Source organism: Cavia porcellus, unplaced genomic scaffold (assembly GCF_034190915.1).
Source record: "Cavia porcellus strain 051 isolate PalLab524CR breed Dunkin Hartley unplaced genomic scaffold, mCavPor4.1 scaffold_10, whole genome shotgun sequence".
Classification (NCBI taxonomy): Eukaryota; Metazoa; Chordata; class Mammalia; order Rodentia; family Caviidae; genus Cavia; species Cavia porcellus.
In genome coordinates, this window is record NW_026947493.1 from 71,034,091 (window position 1) to 71,061,423 (window position 27,333).

General features: G+C 40.4%; 2 protein-coding genes across 3 annotated transcripts in view; one reads left to right on the top strand and one right to left on the bottom strand.

Moving 5' to 3' along the window:
• Positions 1-792: 792 nt before the first annotated feature.
• Positions 793-19,540, bottom strand: Rida (reactive intermediate imine deaminase A homolog). Of its 2 annotated transcripts, XM_005008229.4 has the most exons (6): positions 19,344-19,540; positions 9,254-9,359; positions 4,799-4,853; positions 4,141-4,209; positions 2,855-2,910; positions 793-1,330 (listed from the first exon to the last, which is right to left on the bottom strand). In XM_005008229.4, the coding sequence occupies exons 1-6, from the start codon at positions 19,406-19,408 to the stop codon at positions 1,268-1,270; spliced, it is 414 nt and encodes a 137-aa protein (XP_005008286.1). In that variant the 5' UTR covers positions 19,409-19,540; the 3' UTR covers positions 793-1,267. The 2 variants fall into 2 exon arrangements, with proteins under 2 accessions (XP_005008286.1, XP_005008287.1); XM_005008230.4 differs by lacking the exon at positions 4,141-4,209.
• An 11-nt stretch (positions 19,541-19,551) lies between these two features.
• The window catches only part of Pop1 (POP1 homolog, ribonuclease P/MRP subunit), a 35,676-nt gene continuing 27,894 nt past the window's right edge, over positions 19,552-27,333 (top strand). The window contains exon 1 of the mRNA XM_003479885.5: positions 19,552-19,680. The gene's annotated coding sequence lies outside the window, so the exon portion shown is untranslated. The remainder of the gene's footprint in view (positions 19,681-27,333) is intronic.

Below are 27,333 nucleotides of genomic sequence, written 5' to 3' on the forward strand. Positions count from 1 at the left end.
CACTGTCAGAATGTATTTTTGTCTTTTAGAGACCGGGTCTCATTATGTAGTTCAGGCTGGACTTGAACGCACTGTGTAACCCAGGCTGGCCTTGAACCTGTGGCAATCCTCCAGCCTCAGCCGCCCAAGTGCAAGGATTACAGGCGCATGCCACCATGCCTGGCTGTTGCAATATAACTTTGAAAACACTGGATATCCACACAAAGAAAAATCTACAGTAGTTTTAAAAATGAGACAGATCTGTCTCTCTCTCTGGAAATATCTACAAAACAATGTATAAAGTTCCATTTATGTAAATAAACAAAACAAAGCAAAAATTCAAGTATTAAACCTAGCAGTAGGCTGTGCAGACAGGAAGGGGCCTCCTTTTTTCACCTCTGTAATTCTGTACTGGGATTTACTGTCCAGGGAGAAAGCATTCATTAGTTGACTAATACTGTTGAAATACTTATAAGAGGCAGGGACACAGGCACCCCTGCATCCTGATCGCGAAGGAGGCTGACACAGGGCGACAGTTTCAGCCCAGGAGTTTTAAGGCCAACCTGGACACCCCAGGAAAATGCTGTCTCCATCTCCAAGATAGAAAAGAAGAGAAACAAGCAAGAAAGACTTTAACTGACAAATAATAACTATAAACACTCTGATAATAACACGTAAAAATGCACAAGATCAGAAATACACTTTGAGAAGTAAAACAGAGATTTAATGCCTTGGTTTCTTCCCCTTTTGTCGGGTAATGATATCATGTGTAAACTGTTAAAAACTAAGTGAACAAAATCACACCAAGGGAAATGCACGTATCTATTTTATTTCCATTAGAAAAATACCTTCTACATAAAATTTTGGTCCTTTTTCCCCCCTTTACCTCTACCACTAAGTTTGAATGATTTAATGTTACTCAAACAAAGGCACAATCATATGTCTAACAGGAGAACTAAATTTCACCTTGCTAAATCAGTAGGACTGGGCTGCATTAGGTGTGCTCTGGCCACTCCCCGGGCCCTACTTCCCCTTGTGCAGGCTGTTTTCCTTTCACTTGAGTGACAGGAATGTCACCTCCCGCAACCCGGGCAGTGTGAGTGGGTCTAAGTGTAATTCACCCCAATAGCAACCGGATTCATTATCTAGTCTTTAAGGCATGTCAGATCTCCCCGGGGGGAATTTCCGTATGTCAGGCACACCTGCTCTTTCCAACACTAGTTCTAAGAATGAAGACACTGATCTGAAGCCGCAGTGGACATTCCCAGGTAAACAGCCCTGCGCCCGCTCAGAGCGACGCTGTCGTGAGAGGCCCTGTGACAGCCACTGCTTCGATCTCAATTCGGGCTCCCTGCAAGGAAAGGACAGAAACCATGTTCCATAACCGTGAACAAATTCAGAGGGCTCAGTAACACCTGCCCCAAACATGCAACTAACAGCAATGTAGTATCTTTAGCACTACACTTCTCAAGAGAATTAAAAATAAGGAATATTCAGGAGGAGCCTGCAGCAGGCTAGGCTCATCTCCCTCAGCTCCTCCGATGCTCACAGCAGCCTTGATTCATAAAACGAAGAGCTGAAGCCGAGGCAGCCGAGTAACTGGTCATAAAGGTAACCGCAGAGGGTTAAATCCAGGTCTTGGTGCGGAGCATGAGAGCACACGCCTGTAACCCCAGGACTTGGAAGGCTGAGGCAGGGGGATTGCAGCTAGTTTAAGGCCAGCCGAGGCTACACAGTGATTTCAAGACTGGCCTGAACTACATAGCGAGATTCTGTCTCAAAAAGCAAATAACGAACAAAAAAATCAATGCCCAGGTTCAGAGTTCCTTCTACTAAACCCAACATTTTAGTAAGTTTTATGATAGTGGTCATTTCCCACAGCAACTAATTAATAACAGTGTCACTCTTGGGAGCTCTATTTTCTTCAGTGGAAAATGACAAGGGAAGTCACTTAAGAGCAGCTTCCTGTCTGGCTCCCACTTGCCCTGCTGTGTGGCTCAGAGGCACAGCAAAGAGCTGCCAGTGAGAGCACCAGGATGGTGGGCAGCACGTGCCACTGGTTTAGAAAGCGTTTTATGAGTGGAAGGTCTACAGTCCTTATAAATGACAACCAAGTGAAATTTTTATGAAGAACTGAAAACCTGTCTCAATTTGTTTTCCTCTAAGTGACTTTAAAGCAACATAGCTGCTCTAGGACTCTTTTTTTGAAGACATTGGAGACAGGATCTTGCTACATGGTTCAAGGTGGCCCTGAATTCACTATGTAGCCCAGGTTGGCCTTGATCTCACAGCAACCCTCCTGCCTCAGCCTCCCCAGTGTGATTATAGTCATGTGCCACCATACCCAGGAATTTATCTGCCATTTAAATACTCTGATTTATAAGGTTTAACTTTTTTTGAAGGAAGAGAACTTTACTTTGGGTTTGTTTTTTTGAGACAGGTCTCACCAAATAGTTAAGGTTGGCCTTGAACTCTCTATGTAGCCCAGGCTGGTCTCAAACTCATGGCAATTTTCCCGCCTCAGCCTCTTAAATGCTTAGATTACAGGTGCACCTGATTGAGTCATAGTCTGTAGAGATAAACTTTCTTAATTTTTTTCCATTTATGAAATATTAGCTTTTAAATTCCAGGGAAGCAAGCCACGTATGGTGACTTGCAATCCCAGCACTCAGGAGGCTGAGGCAGGAAGATCTTGAATTCGAGGCCAATTGGGCTACAAAACAAGATATTGTCTCAAAAAACCATGAACACAGGAAGTACATCCTTTCTTTTAGTTTTTATATTTCCTTTCACAGTGCTTAGTTTGGTATATATATTCAGAACACAGCGTAGGACTGTAAAATTGTGTGCATAAGTCATTTTCTAATGGACTTACCAAGGGCAAAGCAGCGACCTGGTAAGCAGCTCGAGCAGGAAAATTACTCTTGAAATCTGAACATAAAAGAATTTCATTTTAGTTTCCAGACACTGTATTGTACTGTTACTGCACAATCAAGAGACCAGTGAGTCACATGTTCAAACATCATACTGTTTCTTTGGTGTGGGAAACTGACCATTAAGTAAGGACCAACATGTACAGTACATGTAGGGACCTGGGACAAAAGCGTTCAGGTAGGAAGAGCAGGACAAGGGAGGGCCAGGGAGAAGAGGACAGCCCCGTCATCGCCCACATCCGCCCATCTGCACTGGCTCCTCGGCCTGCGCAGCGAGGACGGGTGGACCTGCTCCTGCCTGAGGCCACTCCGGCACCCAGACAAGCGAGCCCCACCGTGGTCCCTCATCCACTTCCATGCTGCACACGAACATGCTGAAGTAGCTGCTACCAAAACAAACTAAACCAAAACAAAATCCTCCATGAAATTCTATTACTGGAAGCCACCCTTCCCTCCAACCGTGGGCTCATACGGGCCAATTCCTCATCTCTCGCCTACCACATTATTTCTTTCTTCTCATTAAATGGATACAAGTGTTTAGTTTTAAGTCACCTACTCCTGCCAAGCTGTTATAAAGACAGAGTCCACTACTGTCCAAGCATCCCAGAGACACCCTGGTTCCTCCTCCTCTTTCATCTGCTTCCCGTTCTCTTTCTCCTGAACAGCCTCTTTTCAGTGCTCCTTCTTCGTTTTTTAGTTTGCTCATCATCTTTAGAAATTTAGTTCACTTTCTCCCACTCTGTCTTCCAATGTAGTCACTGTGTAATTTTCACTGGACTAATACTGCTTATATTATTGTGCCTGTATGAGTGCTGTTAGCGCTGGGTGTATAGTACGCTCTCTTCCTTTACTGAGTGTGTGAAGTTTTTTCCTGGATTTAGTAATGCCTGTTAAAAAAAAAATCTAGGGAGTGCTTTGAGGACTACTCAGTTCTTAGATAAATGCAACATTTCAGAGAAACAGCTCGCACTGATTTGATCAAACATTTTGCCGTATAATTCATATAGTGTTTAATACATTTGTGTGTCCATAAATAACTTTTAGGAGGCTTAAAAAGCCTAAGGGAGGCATAATACAGTTAGACTCTGGATGTTTCTAATCAAGTTATTGTTTTAGGACACATGCTATGTTTTTGAGCACCTCCTATCACTCTGAATTCATAATAGACACTTTTTATGTTAATGAATTCATTTCTCTTTAACACAGTAAATATAGTCAGATTACTTACACTGCTTGTAGATATTATTGACAGAAGCAAAGTCCTTTATGTCAGCTAGAAAAACACTTGTTTTTACCACTAGAAGACAAATACAAGCTAATTATTTGGTCTGATTAAAAACAGAAAAATAGTACATATACGTTTCCCCATCTTGATTAAAATGGGACTGAAGAAGTGAAATGGAATAGTGCTGTGCCCCAACCATTCAAACAACTTTTTTTGTTTGTTTAGTTTTGTTTTTTTGAGATAGGGTCTTGCATTGCAGTTCGGGCAGGCCTGAATTACTCCTGCTTCAGCCTTCCGAGTGCTGGGATTACAGGTATGTGTCACCATGTTTGGTTCAAAAACTTTGAAGCGTAACAAAGCTATGGCATGACATACGACTAGAAGCCAGGGCTGTAATCCCAAGCTCTTCGAAGGCCGAGTAGGAGGACAGAAGTGCAAATCCAGCCTGGGCAGTTTAGTGACTCAGCAAGGCCTTGTCTCAAAATAAAAACTAAAATAAAAGAGTTAAGAATATAGCTCAGTGTGAAAGCCCTGGTCAGTCCCTGGTACAAATAAAAACAGCAAACCCCCCCCCCCCCCCGCAACAAACAGAGAACACAAAACAAAGCTAAACAAGGAATCTGCAAAGGGAAATTCCCAGTGTAGTGAAGCCCACGCTCACCATTGGTGAAGTCGCAGTCCGCCGCTTTCAGAATCTCGCCCAGGTTGGTGAAAGCCTGGGAGACCAAAGGGTGAAAGGTCTCAGGGGCTGGTGTCACATGAAAGCCCCACATACACGCAGCCACTTGTCTTTCTAACACCTCTTTAAACAGCTCACACGACAGAAAATCTCTCCCACTCTTTTAGGACACACCCAGAAAGTCTTGGTTTCATCTAGTGGGAAGACTTTCCTTCTCTGAGTGAAAAGACTGGCGTCAATGCTAAGATACAGCCTTTCTAGTCAGTATCACAGAGTTGAAGCAGAAATAATTCCCAGGATCCCCATTCTATAATTCTTCAAAGGTACGAAAGACCTGGAAGGCATTAAAACATGTTTTAAAGCATAATTGATGTGAAAGGGTTCTTTTTCCTTTTCCTAAAAATATTAGTGAGATCTGTATGTTTGACATCTCTGGCCTCTGGAAAAACATTGCTTTTTAAACCTTACCTTCAACTTACTATTTTCTTTCTTTTTTTTTTTTTTATTTAAAGAAAGACACAACAAAATAGAAAACAAGCAGAAATAGTGCATACTTTCAAAGAAAAGAAATAAACAGTAATAAATCATTAGTTGATGTATACATATTGTCCCCCGACAAATAGTTGTTCAAGATACACAAGTGAACATATAAATAGGAATTTGACCAGGGAGACCGCAAACAGTTCCGTTCAACTATCCAACAAAAACTAAGCATTATGGCTATCAATCCTATACACTTAGTCATGTACACATTTATCCATATCTTCATTTATGTTGAGACCTAACAAAACTTATTAGATTAAAATCCTTCTGAACAAAGATTAATAATATTGCTGGATTTCACATCATAACACTCTGGAATCAGCACTGGGTACTGCAGTGCCCCTTTCTTTCCTTCATGTCGTCATGTGTCATAAGATCAGTTCTCATAAACTGTTTATAGGTTTTACACAAGCGTAATATGTATGTATGTATGTATTTCTATACATTAATATGTATCTCTATACTTGCTATATTAGAGGGAGAAACAGAACAAAGTAGGACAGAACTAAACTTTCTCCTATGGACACATAAAACTAAAAAGACATATAAAACTGCTGTATAAGGAGCTCTACCATGGTCACTGTGCTGTTTTTGTTATCATCAACAGAACTGGCTATATCATCAGATAAAGTATAACTGAACATATAAGTACATGACAGGATTAACAGAAATACAACCTTGTAAATAGTGTATAGCTATAAAAACAGGTAGGAATCAAATCAGAATGGATATTGTGGTGAATCACTGTCATTTTCAGTATAGTTGTCTATACTCCTCAACTTGATACCAGCAACCTAACAATTTTGAATAAAATCTGTCAATAATAAGCAGCAATCAAACAAGTCAGATTTAAGTAAGATCAGTCATGATATAACAGTATAAGTCATACAGGGATCCTGATTGAGTTAATAGGAAATTAAAATGACCACTATGTCCTGATATCTTTGGGACAGCTGTCTGTGCCCTCAGATCTAGTGCTTGTATACAAACTAGGACGGAACAAGTTCCAACCAAGCAGAGTGGTGTGAGTAATAGGGGTTTGAATTCCTGATACACTATTAGCTATATCTTCTGGTTTTTTTTGAAGACTATTCCTCCCTTTTACTTCCCCAGAATGAACTGTGTATTTTTGGGTCTCCTCAAAACTCATGGTTTTGTATGGGGGGGGGGCGCAACCTGCTATTTACCTAAGTGTTTCCGAGCTTTCTCACTCCTGGGCTGGATTTTTAGTTATATTTCTTCATTTATTAAAGCCTTTCTGTTCAACCTATCCATAAACACTGGTCTAGTTACCTCTAGTACTCTCTGGTTCCCTAACATATTGAGTTCTGTTTTCTCATGTTTGATTTTGGTCCATATAACCTTCTTCAGGCTAACTATATTTCCTAGAAAGAGCCTCTCAGTGGACCCTACCTCTTGATCCACCCTGCTGGCAATTCTCTTTTTTTTCCCTTAAGTTAGTGTATCTAGGCCATCTATATTAGAAATTATATCCAACCTTCTTTGCCTCATTTCTGTTGAGCTCTTTTTTGGTCATTAGTTGTCTGTTTGTCTTCTTCATTTTGCTTTCTGCTCCATTCATTGTGGCCTCTCTGCCACTGTTTCTGGAATCCTGGTACTATTCTCTCTCTTTAGAATGTCTGGCAGTATTCTCTATAGAGTTGGGTTGGTGGTTGCAAATTCCCCCAGTTCCTCTTTATCTTGGAAGCACCTTGTTTCTCCATTAATTTCTAGGGACAGTTATGCAGGATATCTCAATCTTGGCTGGAGGTTATTGTCTTTCAAAGCTTAGATTATTTTGCCCCACACTCTTCGAGATTTGATGGTTTGTGCCGAGAAGTTTGCTGTAATTTTGATGGGTGTTCCCTTGTAAACAAGTGAAATGTTTCTTGTCTCTGACAGCTTTTAATATTCTGTTCTTGGGGCTGGGGATTTAGCTCAGCGGCATAAGCACCTGCCTTGCAAGCAGGCAGTCATGAGTTCGATCCCCGGTACCGATAAAAACGAAAAAAGACAAAAAAAAAAAATATTCTGTTCTTATACCGGATTTCTGGAATCTTGATTATTATATGCCTGAGTGTTTTGATTGTAGGTGGCTGGAGTTCTGTTTGCCTCATACATCTGAGCATCTTTACCTTTTCCTATGTTTGGGAAGTTTTCCCTCATTATTTCTGTGAATAGCCTTTGCAGTTCCTTTGTTTGTATCACTGCTTCTTAATTTACATTCTTTTTTCTTAAGTTATAGATCCTCTTGTCATCTTCTAGCTTTTGTATTGTTACTGCTTGTTTCCTTGTTATTTTTAAGAAGCTTTTCCTTTCATGTTCCCACATTACCTGCCCTCCAGTTCAGATAATCTATCCTTAGTTTCTTTCAAGCTGTTATGCCAGCTTTCAATAGAGTTTTTAGTTTCCTGGTAATCTCTTTGAACCTGCTTCATGTATTCTACATTTTCTCTATTTTCTCTATCAAACAGTTCTCCCCTTTTTTTCTGTTCTTCCATTTCACCATCTGTTTTTTCTTGGGAGGTGCTTAGCATTTATTTAACTATTCTACTTATATCTTGCTTTACTTGGTTAAATACTTCACTTTTGAATTCTTCTATGAGGTCACAAATATATTGCTTTATGTCTATTGGTGCCATGCCTGATATTGCATGTTTTCTGTCCTCATTCTCCTTTGCATTTACCTTCCCTGGATCAGTGTTCTCAGGATTGGGGACCGAGGACCCTTTCTTGTTGCCTCCTCTTCTCATATTTTTTGTTCTTTCCATATAGGAGGCCCAGTTTCTTTCTTTGTCGGTTTCAGTTTGTTTGTGTTTGAGATGTGCTGACTAGGTGGTCCTGCCCACTACTGCAGTGTACTAGGAGGTACAGGCCTGGGCAGCCTATGCTGCCCCTCCAGCTCAACCTACTAAAGGCTTCACTGCCTTAGGGTGCACTGTCAGGGACCTGGTTTGGGCTAGCCTATTTGGCCTCAGTCCATGGCGTCACCCAGGTCAAGTGCTCCCCACCAATCCCACTTGAGAAGGCAATATGTGACTGAAGTCACTGTAGTGCCCTGTTCCAGCCAGTCTGCCCAGTCCCAGAATGTCCTCTGTTGGACCCTCTTTGTCTATGGAAAGGTCTTTATTCCTCTCACTCACCTCAGGTTGATGCAGGGTTCCCCGCCAGTTCTGCTCTCAATTCAGTTTGCCAATTTCCACTCTTAGAGCATTCATGCCTCCAGTGAGTTTAAACTAGCGAGCTATTCTGGCTGCACCAATTCAGGTGTGGCAGCAGCAGTGAGTTCAATCCGTGAGTTCTAGCAGTGACACCGAGACTTCAGCTGTTCCAATCGTAGCACCTGAACTGCATTTCCAATTGGTTTCTCTCAGCTTAGTTCGTTCCGGTGTCAGCAGGGCCTATCTCCCCCTGCTTAGTACTCCCCACACTGCACCATTCCTGGAATCTAAGCTGGCTATCTCAGAGAACCTCCATAGCTGCTGTTATCTATCTGCCATCTTTTCTCAATCTCCCCAACTTACTGTTTTCAATTAATTCTTCTCTTCTTTACAGACAACAATATAACATTTGATTATAGTTTAACATGTTAAAAATGATGAACACTTTAAGAAAATGAACAGTTTTACATGAGTGAGTGGCTTCAAAAGCTTTTTTTTTTTGCTTTGTTTTGTTTTCCAGACAGGGTTTCACTTTGTAGTTCAGGCTGGCCTTGAACTTGCAGTGATCTGCTTGCCTCAGCCTCCCAAGCACTGGGATTACAGACATGCGCCACCATGCTTGGCTTTAAAAAGCATTTCATCTCTACCAAGAAATCAGGCAGCAGATTCTTAATATTCATCAATATTAACAAAGAAGCAGAAAAGGAAACTTCAAATGTGGAAAACAGCTTACTTGTTTTGCTTCTTCCACTACCCCTCCTGGCACAAGCTGTCCGCTTGAAGGGTCTATGCCGATCTGTCCTGAGATGTACATGGTCCTGTCCACTAACACAGCTTGACTGCAATAAACACAAAGGCAGTGTATACGTAAAACACAAGGCTCAATGCTAACACATACAAACTTCAGAGTAAAAAAAGATAAACTGACTTCATTAAAATCAAAAGCTTGTTTATCAGTGCATATTTTTAAGAACATGAAAAGATAATTCATAGATAGGAAGAAAAATATTTGCAACACACTAATAAACAATTTATACACAGAATAAATGGAAAATGCTTACAACTCAATAATGAAAAACGATCATGAAAAATAAGCGAATGAGGTGCACAGATACTTTTATGAAAGAGGATAAACAATGAACTAAGGAGTAAAGCCATGCAACATTAGTGGTCACACAGATTTGCCAGTCCAGGCTATAAGACAGGGCCACATGCATCGGTGATGTAATAATAAGCACCAGCAAGGACGTGACGCAATTGCAGCCTCCATCTTGTTGGTAGCAATGCAAACTGCACAGCTACTTTGGAAAACAGTTTGGTAATCTGTCAGAATTTAAATATACACAACTCAGGAAACTTCCTTTCCTAGAAAGTTTCTTTCTTTCCCAAGAAAAATAAAGGTATTTGCCCAAAGACATAGCACAAATGCTCAGAACGTCGTTCTCCATGACACTGAGAAACGTAAGTGAACAAACCCTTGGTAGAACCAACTAAACAGTATTTCCTTTCATTTATGATACCGTAGAAAAGATGAACAGTGGCAGTGGAGAGCTGATTACCAGTAGTTGCCCAAGCCGGGGTGAGGGAACGGATACCGATGGCCCTGAGGGAATGTTCTAGAGGGGACAGAAGGCCCTGCAAGTTGGCTGTGGTAGCAGATGTACAACTGTGCATCACCAAAATTCATGGAACGCTAAGCACAAAATGGGGATTTTTAAAATATGTTAGTAATGCATTCCTTAATAAAGCCGTGAAACAAGTGCCTGGGGCATTTCCAAGATAAACGGACGTGACCAGTCACTGCTTGCTGCAGAGTGAATGAATTAAAGAGCCGCGGTTGATGGTGCCCTTCATTACTGACAAGTGCTGACTTTCCTAATGAGGGTGCTGAATTTCAGGACAAAGTTATAGGGAGAACCCCAGACTACACTGGTACCTAAAAACAATGTCAAACAAGTCAACATTTTCTGGGAAACGTATTAGTTTCAGCATAAAGAAGTTACCTGATTTTTGAAACTGAAGAGAGAAATCTTAATATTTGTTTTACCATTTGTATGCTTGTTTAAGATACCTCTAGTTTAATAATCTTGTCTCTTCTCCTCCTTTTCCTCCTTCCTTCTCGTTTCCTTCCTCCTCCTCTTGTTCCTCCTTTTGCTGGGCTAAGATCAAACCCAGGGCCTCACACTCATGGTAGGCAAGTATTCTATCTTTGACCTACAACTTCTGCCCCAAAGTTTCTTTTCTGCCATGAAGTTTTCCCTGGTCTTCTGGACCACACTTTTACATGGTCCAAAAATCCATAAAATACATAAAGAACAGCAGAGAAAAGTCTCCATCTTGTGCTTTGTGTGTTTGATGACCAGCCTCTAGAGATAATGATTGTTTCTTGTTTTTTAGTTTTTTGAGATAAGATCTCGCTATGTAGTTCAGGCTGGTCTTGAACTCAGGGCTCTCCTCTTGCCTCAGTCCCCTGTGTGCTGGGATTAGAGACTGCAATAGCATGCCTGACTTTGCTCCTGTTTATGTATTCTTTACTTCATGCACATGTAAACAAATGCACACATGAATTTCTTCCTCCTTTGACACAAAATATGGTATATTATCTTTTACACTTCCTTTATTCAACAGTACATCACAAAAATCCTGCATAACTACACATAGCATTCTTCATTTTTTAAAACAGCTACCCAGTATTTCATTATATAAATATACTTTATTTAATTATACATCTTAGCTTCTTTTTTTTGGGGGGGGGGTGCCAGGGATTGAACTCACAGCCTCACGTTTGCCAAGCAGGCTCTTACACTGCTGAGCTAAACCCGTGGTCTACATGTTTGTTTCTAATATTTTTATTTTTCATTAGTATACATTTATTTATGATATCATAGGTTTTTAAAAGACTAAGACAAACAAAAGAATAATTGTCAAACAGTAACAATACAGTGGTCAAATGTCTTGTAATGCAGATTTTTAAAATTCCTCACTTATTATGACAAAATTATCTCAGTAATACCACATAAAGCAGTAATAACTAGAAAAGAAATATGCTTTCTTTTACTTAACATTGTGCATATAATATTCATATATATGAACATTCACATTTATGAGCATATATCTAAATATTCATACAAACGAATAATCATGTTGATAAAAATAAGAATTAAAAAGTGGGTTGGGGATTTAGCACAGTGGCATAAGCACCTGCCTAACAAGGGCAAGGTCATGAGTACCAGAAAAGAAAAAAACAAAAAGAATTAAAAAGTGATTTTTTTCAGTATCATGGACTGAACTTGGGGCTTTGCCTATGCTAAACAAGCACTCTCCTACTAAGCCACATGGTCATCTCATTTTATTTTTTATTTTGGGGTAGGATCTTCATAAATTGACCATGTTAGACTTGAATTTGGGATCCTCCTCCATCAGTTTCCTGAATAGCTGGGGATTACAGATGTGCATGAGTGCACCCCACTAAAAATTAAATATTTCAACAAAATAAAAGTACCAACACATTGGTACTTTTAGTGACATTAACGTATTTCTTTCTTTCTTTTCTTGGTACCGGGGATGGAACTCAGGACTACGCGCTTGCAAGGCAGGTGCTTATGCCCTGAGCTAAATCCCTTGCCCCATTAATGTATTTCTTAAAAGAAAGAACTACCTAGATATTGGTCTGTGCAGTAATGAATACCATTACCTGTTCTGTTTTTTAATGTTAGCTTAGAAATATTTGTCAATAACTTCATTCAATTTACCTTTCTTCATATTCAATAGTGTAGCAAGATTTAGTGGCCTATCTTTGGAACAAAGAGCACAATTTAATAATTTTAACTTGGGGAAGTTCTTCACATGAATGAACAAATATAAGAGTTAAAGGAAGTCTTAAACATGAAGGTAAATTGGGCAGAGTCATAAACATCAGATTTAATAAGAAACTGTGAGCCCAGATAAGTCTTATGTTTGTCTTTAGGATTAATTACTTCAAATGTCTCAGAAAGGGGTAGGACTCTGGCTCAGGGGTAAAGGGCTTGCTTAGCACGTAAGGGCCCTGGTTTGATCCTTAGCATTGCAGGAAATATGTTCGTATTATAAACAAAACCCCACTGAAAACCATTACAACACATTTCCCCTGAGCAGGTAACACTAAGCCTTTGCCCTGGGCCCCAGGTCAAGCTTTCTTAGGACATAGGGGATAGGATAGGACATAGGACATAGGATAACGAGCCGTGTTCTTACCCTGTGCCCTCTCACCCCCAAGGTATCTGAGACTCTACATTTCTTAAGGGTCCAGGAGTGTCTTATGAGTCTCAGCAGCTGTGCTCGGATAGGCATCTTCTTCTTGCTGATGTTTTGCTAACCACTTACTAGCATGACCAGTTTTGGTTGTCAATAAATATCTTTTGGGCAGGACCTGTTGGCTCATAACATGGGTTTTGGAGAGCTGAAGAAAGTGGACTTGAATTTAGTACTAAGGTTTAGAGCCTAGGAAATCTCTACTATCTGGCTTTCACCCTGGTCCTCAAATAAATAATTATTGAGAGAGGTTAATTTGTAACTCTTTCTTAGGTTGAAGAGTACCTTCAGTTAACACTACTGCTTGTCCTGTTACCATCAGCTAATACTATAAATGCTGTCTTCCGACGTTTGAAATGGAGTTTAAAGTCATGAAACTTTATGATGGTGATAAAAACTCAATTATTTTTGAGAGTCAAAAGTAGCTACTGGAACGCTCAGACTATTTTTTTTTTTTTCTTTTGTCTTTTTTCCTTTTTATCGGTACGGGGGATCGAACTCACGACCGCCTGCTTGCAAGGCAGGTGCTTATACTGCTGAGCTAAATCCCCAGCCCCTCGCTCAGACTATTTGAACTGTGTGAGTTATCTCTTAGTAATTTAAAGGGATTTATTCACATAATAATTAAATACATGATTCTACTTCCTCAGCATAAGAATATTATTATCCATAGACAAGTTTCAGGTTCCAAAAGACTTAAAAGTGGACCGTTCTACTTTTAAAAGCATTCTAATAATCACAATGTCACAATCTATGCTGCTGTGTTACTGGCTGGGGTGCCAAACAGTGGAAAGCAACCCCCAGCACTGAAATGTTGAAATCTCTCAAGGCCCTGTCTTTGAATACCTTGCAACATGCTGAGCTGACGAGTTAATTAGTGACAACACCACATCCACCCCAGCGCCAGCCCTGGGGACACATTTGAATTCACTCAGCACATTTGAATTCTTTCTGGAGAGGACCCAGAATTTTCAAAGAGTCTTCACTACAAACTCCACGTGCAAAAATTCCTGTTTCCAAGTAGCTTTTAAAACATATCCCATAAACTTTATCAGGGAAGCTGGAAAGTGTTTTTCTTCAACAGAAACTACTGAAAACAAGGACCATATCTAGAACTTGTGTTCTGTGTCTCTTGGACACAGTGTTCTGTGAGGTCCTGCACCATGAACTGATCCAATAGCTTTTGTCATACTGGCTCACTCCCACGACAGTGCCCATCTGTTCTGCTTGTTTTGTTTTATCAAGATGACCCCATCACTTCAAAGTCACCAAGATATTAATGTTTTCTTTCTAGAGCAAAGAAAATAGAGTGTTTCTAAATAGGTCAAGAGAGATGTTTGCTCTTTTAGCAGTCCTCAGGACAAAGTGTCATTGATTTTTTAAAAAATGGGTTACTTTTGTTTTGAACCAAAAAGGGAGGGGGGCAGGAAAGAGAGATAGGGGACAGAAAACAGAATTAATGGCCTCATGTGGTGGCACAGGCCTGTAATCCAAGCACTTGGGTGGCTGAGGCAGGAGGGATGTTGCAAGCTCAAGGCCAGCCTGGACTACATAATACCCTGGTCCAAAAAACAAAAACAAAAAGAAAAAAAAAGCATTAAGATGTGTTATGCTCATGTACCAACTCCCTATGATGAATGTAATCATTATGTACTGTAAACACGTACTAATAATAAAATTAAAATTGAAAAAATGAAGTAAAAAAGTTATTCTAAATGCTATCAGTGTGATTAAGGAGAGGGATTAGGAGAAAAGGATAAAAATGCTATATTCCCAGACTAACTTTAGGCTTTTCTATTTAGCATTGGAAACTACCAACAATTTGAACCCAGGTAAAATCTAATTTTTACAGCTCATTTTTAAATTGAATCCCCACAATATATTATGCAGTAGCGTGATTGTTATGTCTATATGGAAGAGGCAAACTGGAGAGGTGAAGTCACTTTGCGAGGAAATACAATTAAAAAGAAGCAAAGCTAAAATTTAAATCTAAAGTTTAACTCTTAAGGAGTATTTCCCAAAGGTAAGCCATACACAGTAGATCATAGTAAAGAAATGATTTTTGTTTTTGGTTTTGAGACAGGGTCTCGCTATGTACCCCAGGCTGTCCTCTAACTCCTGGTGATCCTCTTGCCTCGGCCTTTCAATTCCTGCATTCTGTGTTGGAGATAGCAAACTAAATGAATTACACTGAGCCCTGGGGTCCATTGCTTAAATTAAAGCCCATTAGATTCTTTCTTAGCGGTGTGACCTTGGACACATTAGCTAATGTTGTGCACGTCAGGGTTTTTGTATGAAAAATGGGAACTGTAATAGACAGAATTACATCTAGTGCTAAGTATGCATCAACAAATGTTAGCCACTGTGATTTCACTCATTCTAATTAAAGAGAATAAAATATTATTTTAAAAAACAAGATCAAAGAAACATTTTTTTTTAAAAATACTGTACACGGAACCCAGGCCTTGTGCATACTGGGCAAGTGCTCTACCACTGAGCTACATCCCACCAGAAATACCACTTGTAACACAGTGCAGGCCTCAGGTTTTGAGGCAGTTGTAGTAACTAGCTAAAATTTAGTAACACTTTTTATTAAAGTTATTCTTTTTACCATTACTTTCTATTGGGTTGTATTCTATTTAGAGTTGTTATAGTTTTCTTTTACAATGAATCTGTTAAAAGCCAAGAATGGGGCTGGGGATTTAGCTCAGTGGCTTAAGCATCTGCCTGGCAAGCGCAAGGTCATGAGTTCAATCCCCAGCATCGTTAAAAAAACAAAACAAAACAAAAAAAAACCAAGCATGGTGTCACACTTCTGAGATCCCAGCACTTGGGAAGCTGAGGCAGGAGGATCACAAGTTTGAGGCCAGCCTGTGCTATACAAGTGAGCTTAAGGCCAGCCTGCACCACATGGTGAGACCCTGTCTTAAAAAAGAAAAAAAATGTATTAAATAAACTCAGACTCAAAGAAATAAGTAAACCATACTACAGGTGGTGTAGTGTTGGGGAAAAATGTAATACTGGCCCTTGTATTACTAAAATTTCTCCCCCCAAAGCATTTTCCCATTCCTATATTATTGCTCTATTTGGAATCCCCTATTTGGAATGCCCTTCACTCCATGACAGCCTGAATTCTGTACCAAACTGATTGAAAAACAAAAATCAAACTTTACAATAGTCCTAAAAATGGCAAATCCAATCTTCAAAACCCAACTTAAGGACTATGAAAGCTGAACAAAACATTTGGTGACTGTTCAAAAAAATGTACACAGTTGTGGATTGCAAACTGATTATCAACTGAAACACCAGCTAAACTGAATCAGTGTGGTCTGCGTGTAGACAGCCTGCTGGAGGATTGTTGCCAGCATAAAAAGGAGACCTGGAGAGGAAGAGTTGTTGTTTGATGCTGTTGGTTCTGTTGGTGTGAGTTCTCCTGGAGGAGCTTTCTGAGCTTCTTTCCTGATATGAACTTGGCTGTTCTCATAGTCAGAGGAGCTCAGGAGCTTGTTGCTGAGATGGCTGTGCTTCACTTTGGGGTCCTTACTTTGAGCATCACTTCCAGGATCCACCGGGGAAGATGTGTGCTGTCCAGTCACCACGAGAGGCTTGTCATACTGGCTTCCTGACATGAACTCAGGTGTTCTCATTGTTGGAGGAGCTCGGGACCTGTCACTGAAGATGGTTGTGGTACTTTTCCAGGGAGCCCTGGTTCTTACTTTGAGTGCTGCTTTTTGGCCCAATGCACAGCACAGATCTTTCATCTTGCTGGCACAGACTTTCTGGCTTCCACTGCTGACCTTGGAGCCTTGCTAACACAGATCCATGAAACAGACTTGCATGAGTCATTGTCATGGGCTCTAGGTTTTCAGCTGAACTCATACAGGTTATTATCATGGGATCCAGGCTCTTGGATACATTTTCTAGGTCTTTAGTGTGTGGACAGATTTCCTATACTTTTTTTGTATTTGACTCCTTGGGTGATCATTATAGATAATACTATAAATTACGTGTCCTGTATTGTCTTGTCCTCCTTGCAATCCCTGACTATAACAGTATAAGAGCAATTGGTATTAATCTTCTCCAAAATACCCTCCCTTGCCTCAACCATTTCCACATTCTTGCCACTTTCTGAAGCAGTTCTGGAACTCTCTTTCATGAGCATCTCTGTGAGGTGTGATCAATGATACAGTCAATGCTGATGCCAGGAGCCACCCAACTGAAAGGCAGGCTCATAGAAACATTATACTGTGTCCTCATCCACCTTATTCACCAGACCTGGCACCATGTGACTTCTGGCTCTTCTTCAACATCAAAATGACCGTGAAAAGTAAACGTTTTCAGCGGATTCAGATTATTAAGGCAGGCACCAAGGCAAAACTGAAGATATTAAGGCACTTGTGCCTTTTATAAGGAACCATTCTAAATCTTATTTTTTCTCGCTTTCCATGTGTTCCCTCATTCTATTGCATTTATTTCCAACTATACTACAATAATTACATGTGAGCACGTGGAAATGTGGTATAGAGGGAGCAAGGGCTTGAGATCAGGACGAGCTGTCACTTCCAGACTCTCTGATCTTGGGAAAGGCGACTTAAACTTCAGTTTTCTTTTTGTAAAATGGAGATAGGAATTAAGAGAAAGCTGGTTGTTACGGTACCGGCCATACAGCATGCACTGTTTCTTTTTCTTTCCTCCAATGTGTGAATGCCTTTCATACTGGATTGCTTCTTACACATTTTTTACATCTCTGAATTGCTGACATGTAGGTAGCCATTCCATACATATTTGTCATAGTTTGAGTGTCCCAGCTGTAAATGTTTTCTAGGTTTGGTTCTTTTAACAAGGAACAGGTACAATAAACTATATTTTAAAAATGAAAAATAGCTATAGAGTACATGTTAGTGAAAAATTAAAATAGGCAAAAATTACATTAAGAGTAAGATCCAATGGTTTTATTTTAATTTTATTTGTTATTATTAGTAGTAGTAGTACTGGTATTGGTCTTTTTTTTTTTTTGGTATTGGTCTTTTTTGAGACAGGGTTTTACTATGCAGTTAAAGTTGGCCTTGAACTAAGTAGCCCAGGATGGCCTCCAACTTGCATTGATCTTCCTCCTCTTTCAGACTTTCAAGTGTTGGGATTACAGGCATGTGCCACGCTTGTCTAGTCCAGTGGTTTCAGAACTGAGATTTTTTGGGAGGGGTACTGGGAATCGAACTTTACCTTGTGTTTGCCAAGCAGGCACTATGCTACTGAGCTATACACCCCAGACCAAAGCTAAGATTTTTTTTTTGGTACCAGGGATCGAACTCAGGACCTTGGGTTAACCAGGCAAGTGCTGGGCTGCTGAACTCTTATCTCCGGCCCCCTGAGATTTTTTTTTTTTTTGTCTTTTTGAAAGGGTTCAGATTGGCCTTGAGCTCATTTTGTAGCCCGTAATGGTCTTGAACTGGGAATGATCCTCCTCCTGTCTCAGCCTCCCGAGTGCTGGGATTACAGGCATGAGCCACCATACCTGGCTCCCATGAGGTGGTTTTTAAAAAATGATTTTTTAAAAAAAGAATTAATATTTCTGCTTATAAGCACTTTTGAAAGTAGAAATAAATACACACACAGTGCCATCTTTCTGCCAGTATTCATGTATTTAGCAACTGACAATCGTAGAAAATGACATTTGTTATTAGTTGCATCTGATTTTATTAGTGGCCAACGAGCACGCTCAATGAATTCATAAATACCACAGCACCTTTTCAAACATGTTGTAAAAACCAAAGTTTGGGTAGATTCACAGGGATATGCTAAGCACTTCAGTGAAAAGAACTCAGCTGCACCTAGAGGGCACAACCACATCTGTTGATGGGATTTTATCCTTTAAATTGAGAGGGTTAGATCAAATCTTATGCTAAGAAGACAGAAAAGATTTTATTTATAGAAAACATCTAGAAAAGATAACTTCACAGAGGTGGAAAGTAGCTTCAGAGTTGTTGGGCTGGAAGGGGGGAGAGAAGGGAGAAAGGACGGGAATAGAAAGCGGTGATAGTGACATACTTTTGAGTACAGTCATGACCATTGAATTGTCTATTTTAAAAGTGTGAACTCTAAGGTCTGTAAGTTATATCTCAATAAAGCCATCCCCAATAAACTCCCCAGGGTTTACCAAAACAAAACCAAACCACCCATTAATAGACACAACAAAAATCCCAGAACACCACCTCCCAGACTAAAATCGGTTCAGACCACTTCAAAGCAAAGAAAGCTTTCTGGCTGCCTAGAAGGCATGCATCCCAGATGGGGGCGAAGTCCTCGGAGCAGTAGCTCCCAGTTCGTGGTGGTGGTGGTGGTTTCTCTATTGGTTCCCTGGAGGGTTCCCAATTCTACGGGTTCCTGTGTGCCCCGCGGTCTAGGCTCTGCCACCTCGCGCTTTTAAGGGGTCTGAACTGAGGACCGCCCGAGGCCAGCCTGGTTAGACCCAACGTGGCCCACCACCAACTCTGCACGCTTGGGGTCCTTCTGTGATCCCACAGCCACATTACCTATAAGCCCCAACGGGTCTCGGGGCTTTCGCCGTGCTGATCACCTTTTTGATCAGGGATGTCATAGCTAAAGCCTATCTCGCTCCGCGCGGTCCTCCAGGGAAAAGTGCTAGCGCCAGACCAGATTGCCTCTCACCTCACTGATCAAGCTTCCGGGAGAGAGCCCGCCCACCGCTGGGCACTCTGGGAACTGTAGTCCGCTCCCGACTCCGAGCCACGTGGACGTGGTGGCCGGTTTGCGCATGCGTCATCTCGCTGGCTTGCCGCGCCGGTAGCCTCTGTGACTGTCACAGAGTCTTGTCATTCTAACCCGGGGAACCCTGAGAACGTCGGGCAGGTAAGTCGTGAGGCGCTGGTTCCCGCTAGGGACCGCAAGTCCGAGGAGATCCTGTGTGTGGTGACCCTGTGCGTAGTCTCTCAGACTGCTGACCTTTGGTGCGTGCTGCCTGCGGCCCGGGCCCCTCTTCTCGGTCCCGAACCTTCTTCGGGTTGGTGCAGTTGAGCCCTTAGGTCTGTCGTTTACCCCCATTGCCCCGCAGGTCGGAAACCGTCCAGGGAAGAGACATGCACCCTTCTGTCACCCTAAGGGGACAAGATGGGGTCCTTCAGAGGACCTCGCCAAGGCTGGGGCGTTGTCCGTCTTCCTGCCCCTCCCACGTTCTGGCCTCTGGCATGCTCCTCCGGCTTTACAAGGTCTCCTGATCTGATTTCAGAAGGAAAGAGTATGATTTTTGATTCACATAGTAGTCCCAGAGCTGGCTTTTATCAGAAAGGCTGAATATTTCTCATCCTGTTAATATACAGTGCATTACAGCCCCACACCATTTCTTCATGTATGCCTCTGTGTCGTGGTGGCAGTTAGCTGTGTACTGGTGCTGCAGAAGGATAAAAGATCATCTTTCCTGCCTCCAAAACATACTTCAGGAATCCCTTTGATTGCCTCTTATTTTGTTCCACAAAGTGCTAAATAAGACTTTGCCTTTTTTACTTCTGGTTAAAGAACTTTTAGAATTCATATCTTTTTCAAGTTTAGGACACTAACCTGGAACAAAAATCCTGTCAGTCTGGCCTCCTTTAGTCTGTTTAGTTTCATCCTCTAATGTTCTATCATTCCCCCTTAGTCATCCAGAGTCCTCACCCCTGTTTATATAGTAGGTTCCCCCAATACTTTCTTCCCTTTCCACCCAAATTCTAGCCAACTGAAATCCAATTTTCATATTGACTTTTCCTACTGATTCATTTTTTTCTTTTATTGAACTTCCTGCTTTGCTATACTCCAAAATATAGTATTTTTTCAGGTGTGATTTTATTCTTTATTCCCAGCACTGAGGAGGCTGACACAGGAAGATCTCAGTATTTGAGGCCAACCTGGATTACATAGTGAGTTGAAGGCCAGCCTGAGCTACATAGCAAGACCCAGACTTGAAAAAACAAAGCAACAACAGAAAAATGAGTAGAGTCAGACTACCTCATTTGAATCCCAAAACAATCACAAGAAGCTTAGTGGCCTTGGATGTGTATAAACTGCTGTATGCTTCAGTTTATTTATAAAATGGGGGTCAACACCAGTGCCTCCCACAACAGTATGTGAATTAAAGGAATAATGCATGTGGAACAGTGCCTGGCACATAAAGTGCTCTTTGTTAGCTGCCTAAGGTTGATTCTTAAGCAAACAGACTCTATCTGATACTACTGTGGTATTACATAAGCCCCTAAATTGTTAGGTACATGGTAAGTACCCAGAAGCTACTTAAACTTGATTATATTGGCTAATTAGGAGACACTTTAATTTATTAAATAATTCACTCTATGATATTTATTTATTTATTTAGTACAGGGGATTGAGCCCAGGGCCTTGCACAGAACTACCTCCCGAGCCCTTTTTATTTTTTATTTTGAGACAATATGTTGCTAAATTGCTCAGGCTAGGCTTTAATGTGGAATCCTGATACAGCCTCCAGAGTGCTGGGATTACAAGTATATGTAACCATGTGTGGCTGCCATGTCACTTAAAGACCTCTCTTAGAGCATTTCAGATAATTCAAATGTGAAATGTTTCTTGTGAAACAAGACAGTTATTATTTTTATTATTGTTTGTTTTTTTTGATACAGCTTTTCGCTGTGTAGCCCAGGCTGGCCTCTAACTCAAGGTGATTTTTCTGTCTCAGCCCCTGGAGTGCTGGGATTGCAGGTGTATGCCACCATGCCCAGTTTTTTTTTTTTAACAGCAGCTATCAAGTCTGAATCAGCAGTTTTTTAGATCTAGAAGAAAGAGCTATTTGTGATTAGTTCCCAGGTTCTCAAGCTGGAGTCAGCAATACCAAGGGATATATTTGGTCAGAGGATTCTCAGCTGTGTGAGAAAATATGATATCCTTTTTATTTGAAGATTTGGGGAAAACATGTTTATAAAGACTGGCATATATTTAATATTCTTAAATTTTGACTAGATGAAGGTAAAAACACATACAAACTATGTATATTAAGTGACTTGAATATTAAGAGTTAAAATTTCTTCTGGAAGCTGTTTTAAGCTAAATTTTCAGACTTCATAAGGATGTATTCTATAGTTATTCTTTGTGCTGCTGGAATTGCTTGAGGATCACTAATAATTAAGTTTCCTCTTTTTTTTTCTTTTCTCGTGGCACTGATCCAAGACCCTGGTGGTGGGCTTCATTCCCACCCTTTTAAAATTCGTTTATTTTGAGACAGCATCTTGCTTAGTCACTAAAATGAACTCAAACTGTGATCCTCCTGCTGTAGCCTCTCAGAGTGCTGGGATGACAACAGGCATATGCCAGCACACCTAGCTTTTAGTCTCCTCATCTTTTAGTCTGGAATCAAAGATAGAGATCTGACACCCCAGGATTACCTTAATCCCCCACACCAGCCCACCTTTGTCCCATAATAAGCCTGAGCATAACCAAGGATCCTAGAGTCGTCCTCTTCTGATTCAAGTTCATAGCAGTAGGCAGACAATAGATTACTTGTAATTTGTAAGCTGGTTTGAATCACATGCTTCACTAGCTAACTAGTTTTGCAGAACTCCACTTACTTTCTACATATTCAATATGAAAGATGCTTTTGGACATAGTTAATAGTTGTCTTTCATTAAGATAAAAGCACAGTGGATGGAGTAAGACTATGAAGTGACATAAATTCCTGTTATTATTTAAGCATCATAGCTAATTTAAACTGATTGTTTAGTTTGTACAACTCCATGCTAGATATATAAATATATATTTTAAATTTTATATTTTATGTAGCATATATAATTTATATCTATCTATCTATCTTTCTATCTATTTATTTCTCTCTGTGTGAAGCCTAAACCTAATTTTTAAAGTTTTGTTTTTTGTCAGGGTTCCACTATGTAGCCCAGGCTGGCCTCAAACTCACGGTGATCCTACTGCCTCAGTCTCCAAGTGCTGGGATTTCAGGCGTGCACCACCATGCTTGGCCAAAACCTTATAAACGTGTATAATGTTTACTTAATTCTCACAACTTTGTGTTCACTCACAGAAGAGTTTGAGGCTCAAACAGGAAAAATAATTTCCTAAGATTATATAACTAAAAAATGTTAAGGAAGATAATTGAGTCCAGGTCTTTTTTAACTACACAAGGAAGACTCTTAAATAGTACCACACAAGTGACTTTTAATTTTGGATGAGATGTTACATTGGAAAAGGAGGTACAATAAATGAATGGCAGGTACTTAAGTTTAATGACTCTAGGAATGTGCAATCTTGATGTGGCTAGAAGTTTGTAGAGCGTTTGGCTGGCATAATGATTGCCAACCAAGTACTCTGGCATTTTCTGGGCAGGGGCCAGAAATGTTAGATATCCTGCATGTGTGGAAGAGTCCTTGGTGGTCTAGTACCTGCATTTGGCTTATATAAAAGCATTGCCCGCAGTTTTAGTATACACTGAACTTTGCTGTAAGGCAGTGAATCACAGCAAGCTTATACTTTTTTTTGAGGGGAGGTACTTTTCTAAGGAATATTCACCATTGTGTTAGTGTTTATCTCTGACCAAATACCTGGAAAAACAACTTAGAGGAGGAAAGACTTATTTCAGCTTACGGTTTCAGAGGTTTCAACCCATAGCCAGCTGGCTCCATGGGTTTTAGATGAGGGTGAAGCAAGAATATCATGGGGGACATAAGCTCCTTTCCTTATGGCAGCCAGGAAGTAGAGAAAGAGGGAAGGAGCCAGAGAGAAAGGGGCTGGGGACCAGAGCTCTTCCAAGGTCATGTCTCTGTGATCTGCTCCCTTCATCGAGGTCCTGTCTCTTGTTTCTGTCACCTCCCAACAATGACATCAAAGTATAATCTCATGATCTCATTGCCTTCCCAAATCCCATCCACTGAACACATAATCTTTTGGGGGGATGCTTTAGATCTAAACCAAAACAACCATCTTAGAAAACTGTCACCAGTGTTATCATTAGCATCTTATCGAGGCACAAAGCATAATAGCCTTGTATTGCTTCGCCTTTGTACCTGTTGACTTCATGGTAGTTTTATGTGTAGGCAGAAGTAAAGAGTGATATTAAATACTAATGTGTTAAGAACATCTTGGTAAATCTGTACTGAACTTCCTTACTTCCTAGTGTTCTATGCAGGACCTTTCAGGTTTTTTCACACTCAGTAACAGAAGAGTTAATGTTGTTGCTTGGGACAGGAGCTTCTGGGACCCTTCTCCAGCTTTATGGATTGTGCCAGTGCTTATGCCCACATTCATATCGGTGTGATTGTCCTCTGGGTTGAAAACATATTTTTATATATATATATATATATATATATATATATTTTTTTTTTTTTTTTTAATTTAAAAGGAAAAAGAGAAAAAAAAACAAAACAGTGCAAGGGCACAAGTAATACAGAACTACAAAAAAAACAAACAGTAAGATATCACCAGTTAATAGATTACACACTATTTTTTTTTTTTTTTTTTTTTTTTTTTTTTTGTGGTACAGTTTTTTTTTTTAATTTTATTTAAGGAGAAAAGAAAAAAAAAGCAGAGAAAGGGTACAAGTTATACAGATTTGCAGAAAAAAAAAATGAACAGTAGGAAATCACTAGTTAGTGGATTACATACTGTCATCTTAGAAATAATTGTTCAAGTCACAAAATTAAAGCTTGTAAAGTGGACAGTCCATCAATGATACTGCAAACAGTTCTGTTCAATGATCCAACAAAACTCTGTGATATCATATTCTATCTTATACACTTAAATATGCATGCAGTTATATAGTTTAGAGCACTTTCTTTTCCTCTCTTTTGTACAATGACTATTACACATTTTGGGTTTCATTGCTCTCACGGTTCTTATTACTTTTTTGGAAGAGAGTAAAACCAAATGTGACATAACAGAACAGAATCGGTCAAGTCAAAAGGGTGGACATAATAGATAATGTGAAAACATAATACAAGGTGATCAACAATGGTTACCATAATGCCTCCCGCTATCTCTAATAGAATTGCCTATATCATTAGTTATAATACAATTGAACAAAACAGTAAAGAACAAAACCGACAAAGCCAAACCATTGGAGACATTGTAGGTCTTCAAAAGTAGATAAAAGTCAACGAGAATGGGCGTTATAATGAATCTCATTATCTTCACAGCTGATGCCTAAATTTTCGAACCTGATACTATCCAGCAAAACAGAATAGGGGAACATCAGTTAAAAACCAGATGGTGAGAGTAATACAGGGCTTTAAATCGAGGTAATGGAAAGTCAAAGTGGGTTACTATAATATATCCTGCTATTTTTTTCCTTTAATTAAAAGGATAAAAAATTTTAAAAAAAGTATTAAAAAAGTAAATAATGGAGTGGAGATTGAGATAAAAGAGGGCATAACAACGAAACAGCACAGATCAAAACATAACCATTTAAGCAGAATAGTGTTTCACCACCAGATAATCCTGACCTAAAAGTAGTTACCATATTGTCTCTTTCCTTGAAATCCTTGAGTACAACTTCGTATACTGTAGCATTAAGTATATCAAAACAATGTAAAACCATTTAAGAGAATGACAGTATTACAGAGTATTTAGAATCGACTAACAGAAAATGAATAATGGTTTCTGTATAATCTCCTTGTCTTTAAAAGGTTTTTGCTTATACTATTGTACATAATAAAATCCAGTAAGATACATCCTATTTAGACCATTGGAGACAGAAGGACAAAAGCTAGATGAGACTTCAAAACAAGATGATACTAAATCAGTATTACTTATTAAGATGTCATTTTCTCCAAAATAGCTGTTCCTATCATCCAATCTTCTCTGTCTCATTTCTGTTGAGCTCTTATTCTGTCAGTAGCTGTCAGTTTGTCTTCTTCACTTTGTTCTCTGCTCCATTAGTCATGGCCTCCACTATTTCTGGATTCTTTGTATTTTTCTTTTTTTAGAATATCCTGCAATACTCTCTGTAGAGTTGAATTGGTGGTTGCAAATTCTCCCAGTTCCTCTTTATCCTGGAAGCACCTTGTTTTCCCATCAATTTCCAGGGACAGTTGTGCAGGATATCTCAATCTTGGCTGGAGATTATTATCTTTCAAAGCTTGAATTATTTCCCCCCACGCTCTTCGTGATTTGATGGTTTGTGCAGAGAAATCTGCTGTAATTCTGATGGGTGCTCCCTTGTAAGTGGTCTGTTTCTTGTCTCTGACAGCTTTTAATATTCTGTTCTTGTATTGAATTTCTGGAATTTTTATTATTATATGCCTGGGTGTTGCTCTGTTTGGGTTGTAGGTAGCTGGGGTCCTGTATGCCTCATACATCTGAGTATCTTTACCTTTTGCTAAATTAGGAAAATTCTCCTGGATTATTTCTGTGAGTAGCTTTTGTAGTTCATTTGTTTGTGTCCCTACTTCTTCTTTTATGTTCTTAATCCTTAAGTTATGGCTCCTCTTATCATCTTCTTGTCTTTGTATTATTACTGTTTGTTTCTTTGTTATTTTTAAGAAGTTTTTCATTTCATTCTCCCATAATACAATTCTGCCCTCCAGTTCAGATAGTCTGTCCTTAGTTTCTTTCAAGCTGTTATGCCAGTCTTCGATAGACTTCTTAGTTTCTTGGTAGTCCCTTTGAACCTGCTTCACGTATTCTATGCTTTCCCTGTTTTCTCCATCAAACAATTCTCCCCTCTTTTTCTGTTCTTCCATTCCACCATCTGTTTTTTCTTGGGTGGTGCTTAGCATTTCTCTAACTATTTTGCATACTTCTAGCTTCAGGTCGTTGATAACTTCATTCCTGAATTGGTCTATGAGGCTCTCTATATGGTGCTTTATGTGTATTGGTGCGGTGTCCGCTATTGCCTGTTTCTCAGAATTGGGGGCCGAGGAGCCTTTTTTGTTGCTTCCTCTTCCCATATTCTCTGTTCCTTATATATGCAAGCTTATATGAGAGGCCCAGCTTCTCTCCCTGTCAGCCACAGCCTGATCGAATTGCGCCGGTTAGGTGTTCCCACTCACCGCTGCGCACCAGGCAGCCTACGCGGGGGCCCGCCCCTCCCGGCCTCCGTCAGGCTCTGCGATCTGGGTTGGGCCAGCCTACGGGGTCCGCCGGCAGCGTCACGCAGGCCAGGCACTTTTCACCAATCCCGCCCGAGAGGGGAATGTGTGGCTGGAGTCGCCAGCGTGCCCTGCTCCCGCAGGACTGCTCGGGCCCAGAAAGTCCGCTGGAGTCAAACTGTGGTGGAGTGTCAGTTTCTCTCACTCACCTTGCCACAAGTCAGAACATGCCTCCCTGCCCGTCCTGTTTTCGACTCCGTTCGCAGACTCACGTTCTCAGAGTTTCCGCGCGTCTCTCTCCTTGCCGAGCTGATGTAGATGTAGCCGCCACGCAGCGGGAAACCCAAATCGCGGCTTCCAATGGCGCAGGGTCCAGCCTCAGCAGCGAGACTTTTCTGTTCCTGTTTTAGCACCAGGACTGCATTCCAAGTTGGTTTCTCTCAGCCGAGTTCGTTCCTGAGTCAGCAGA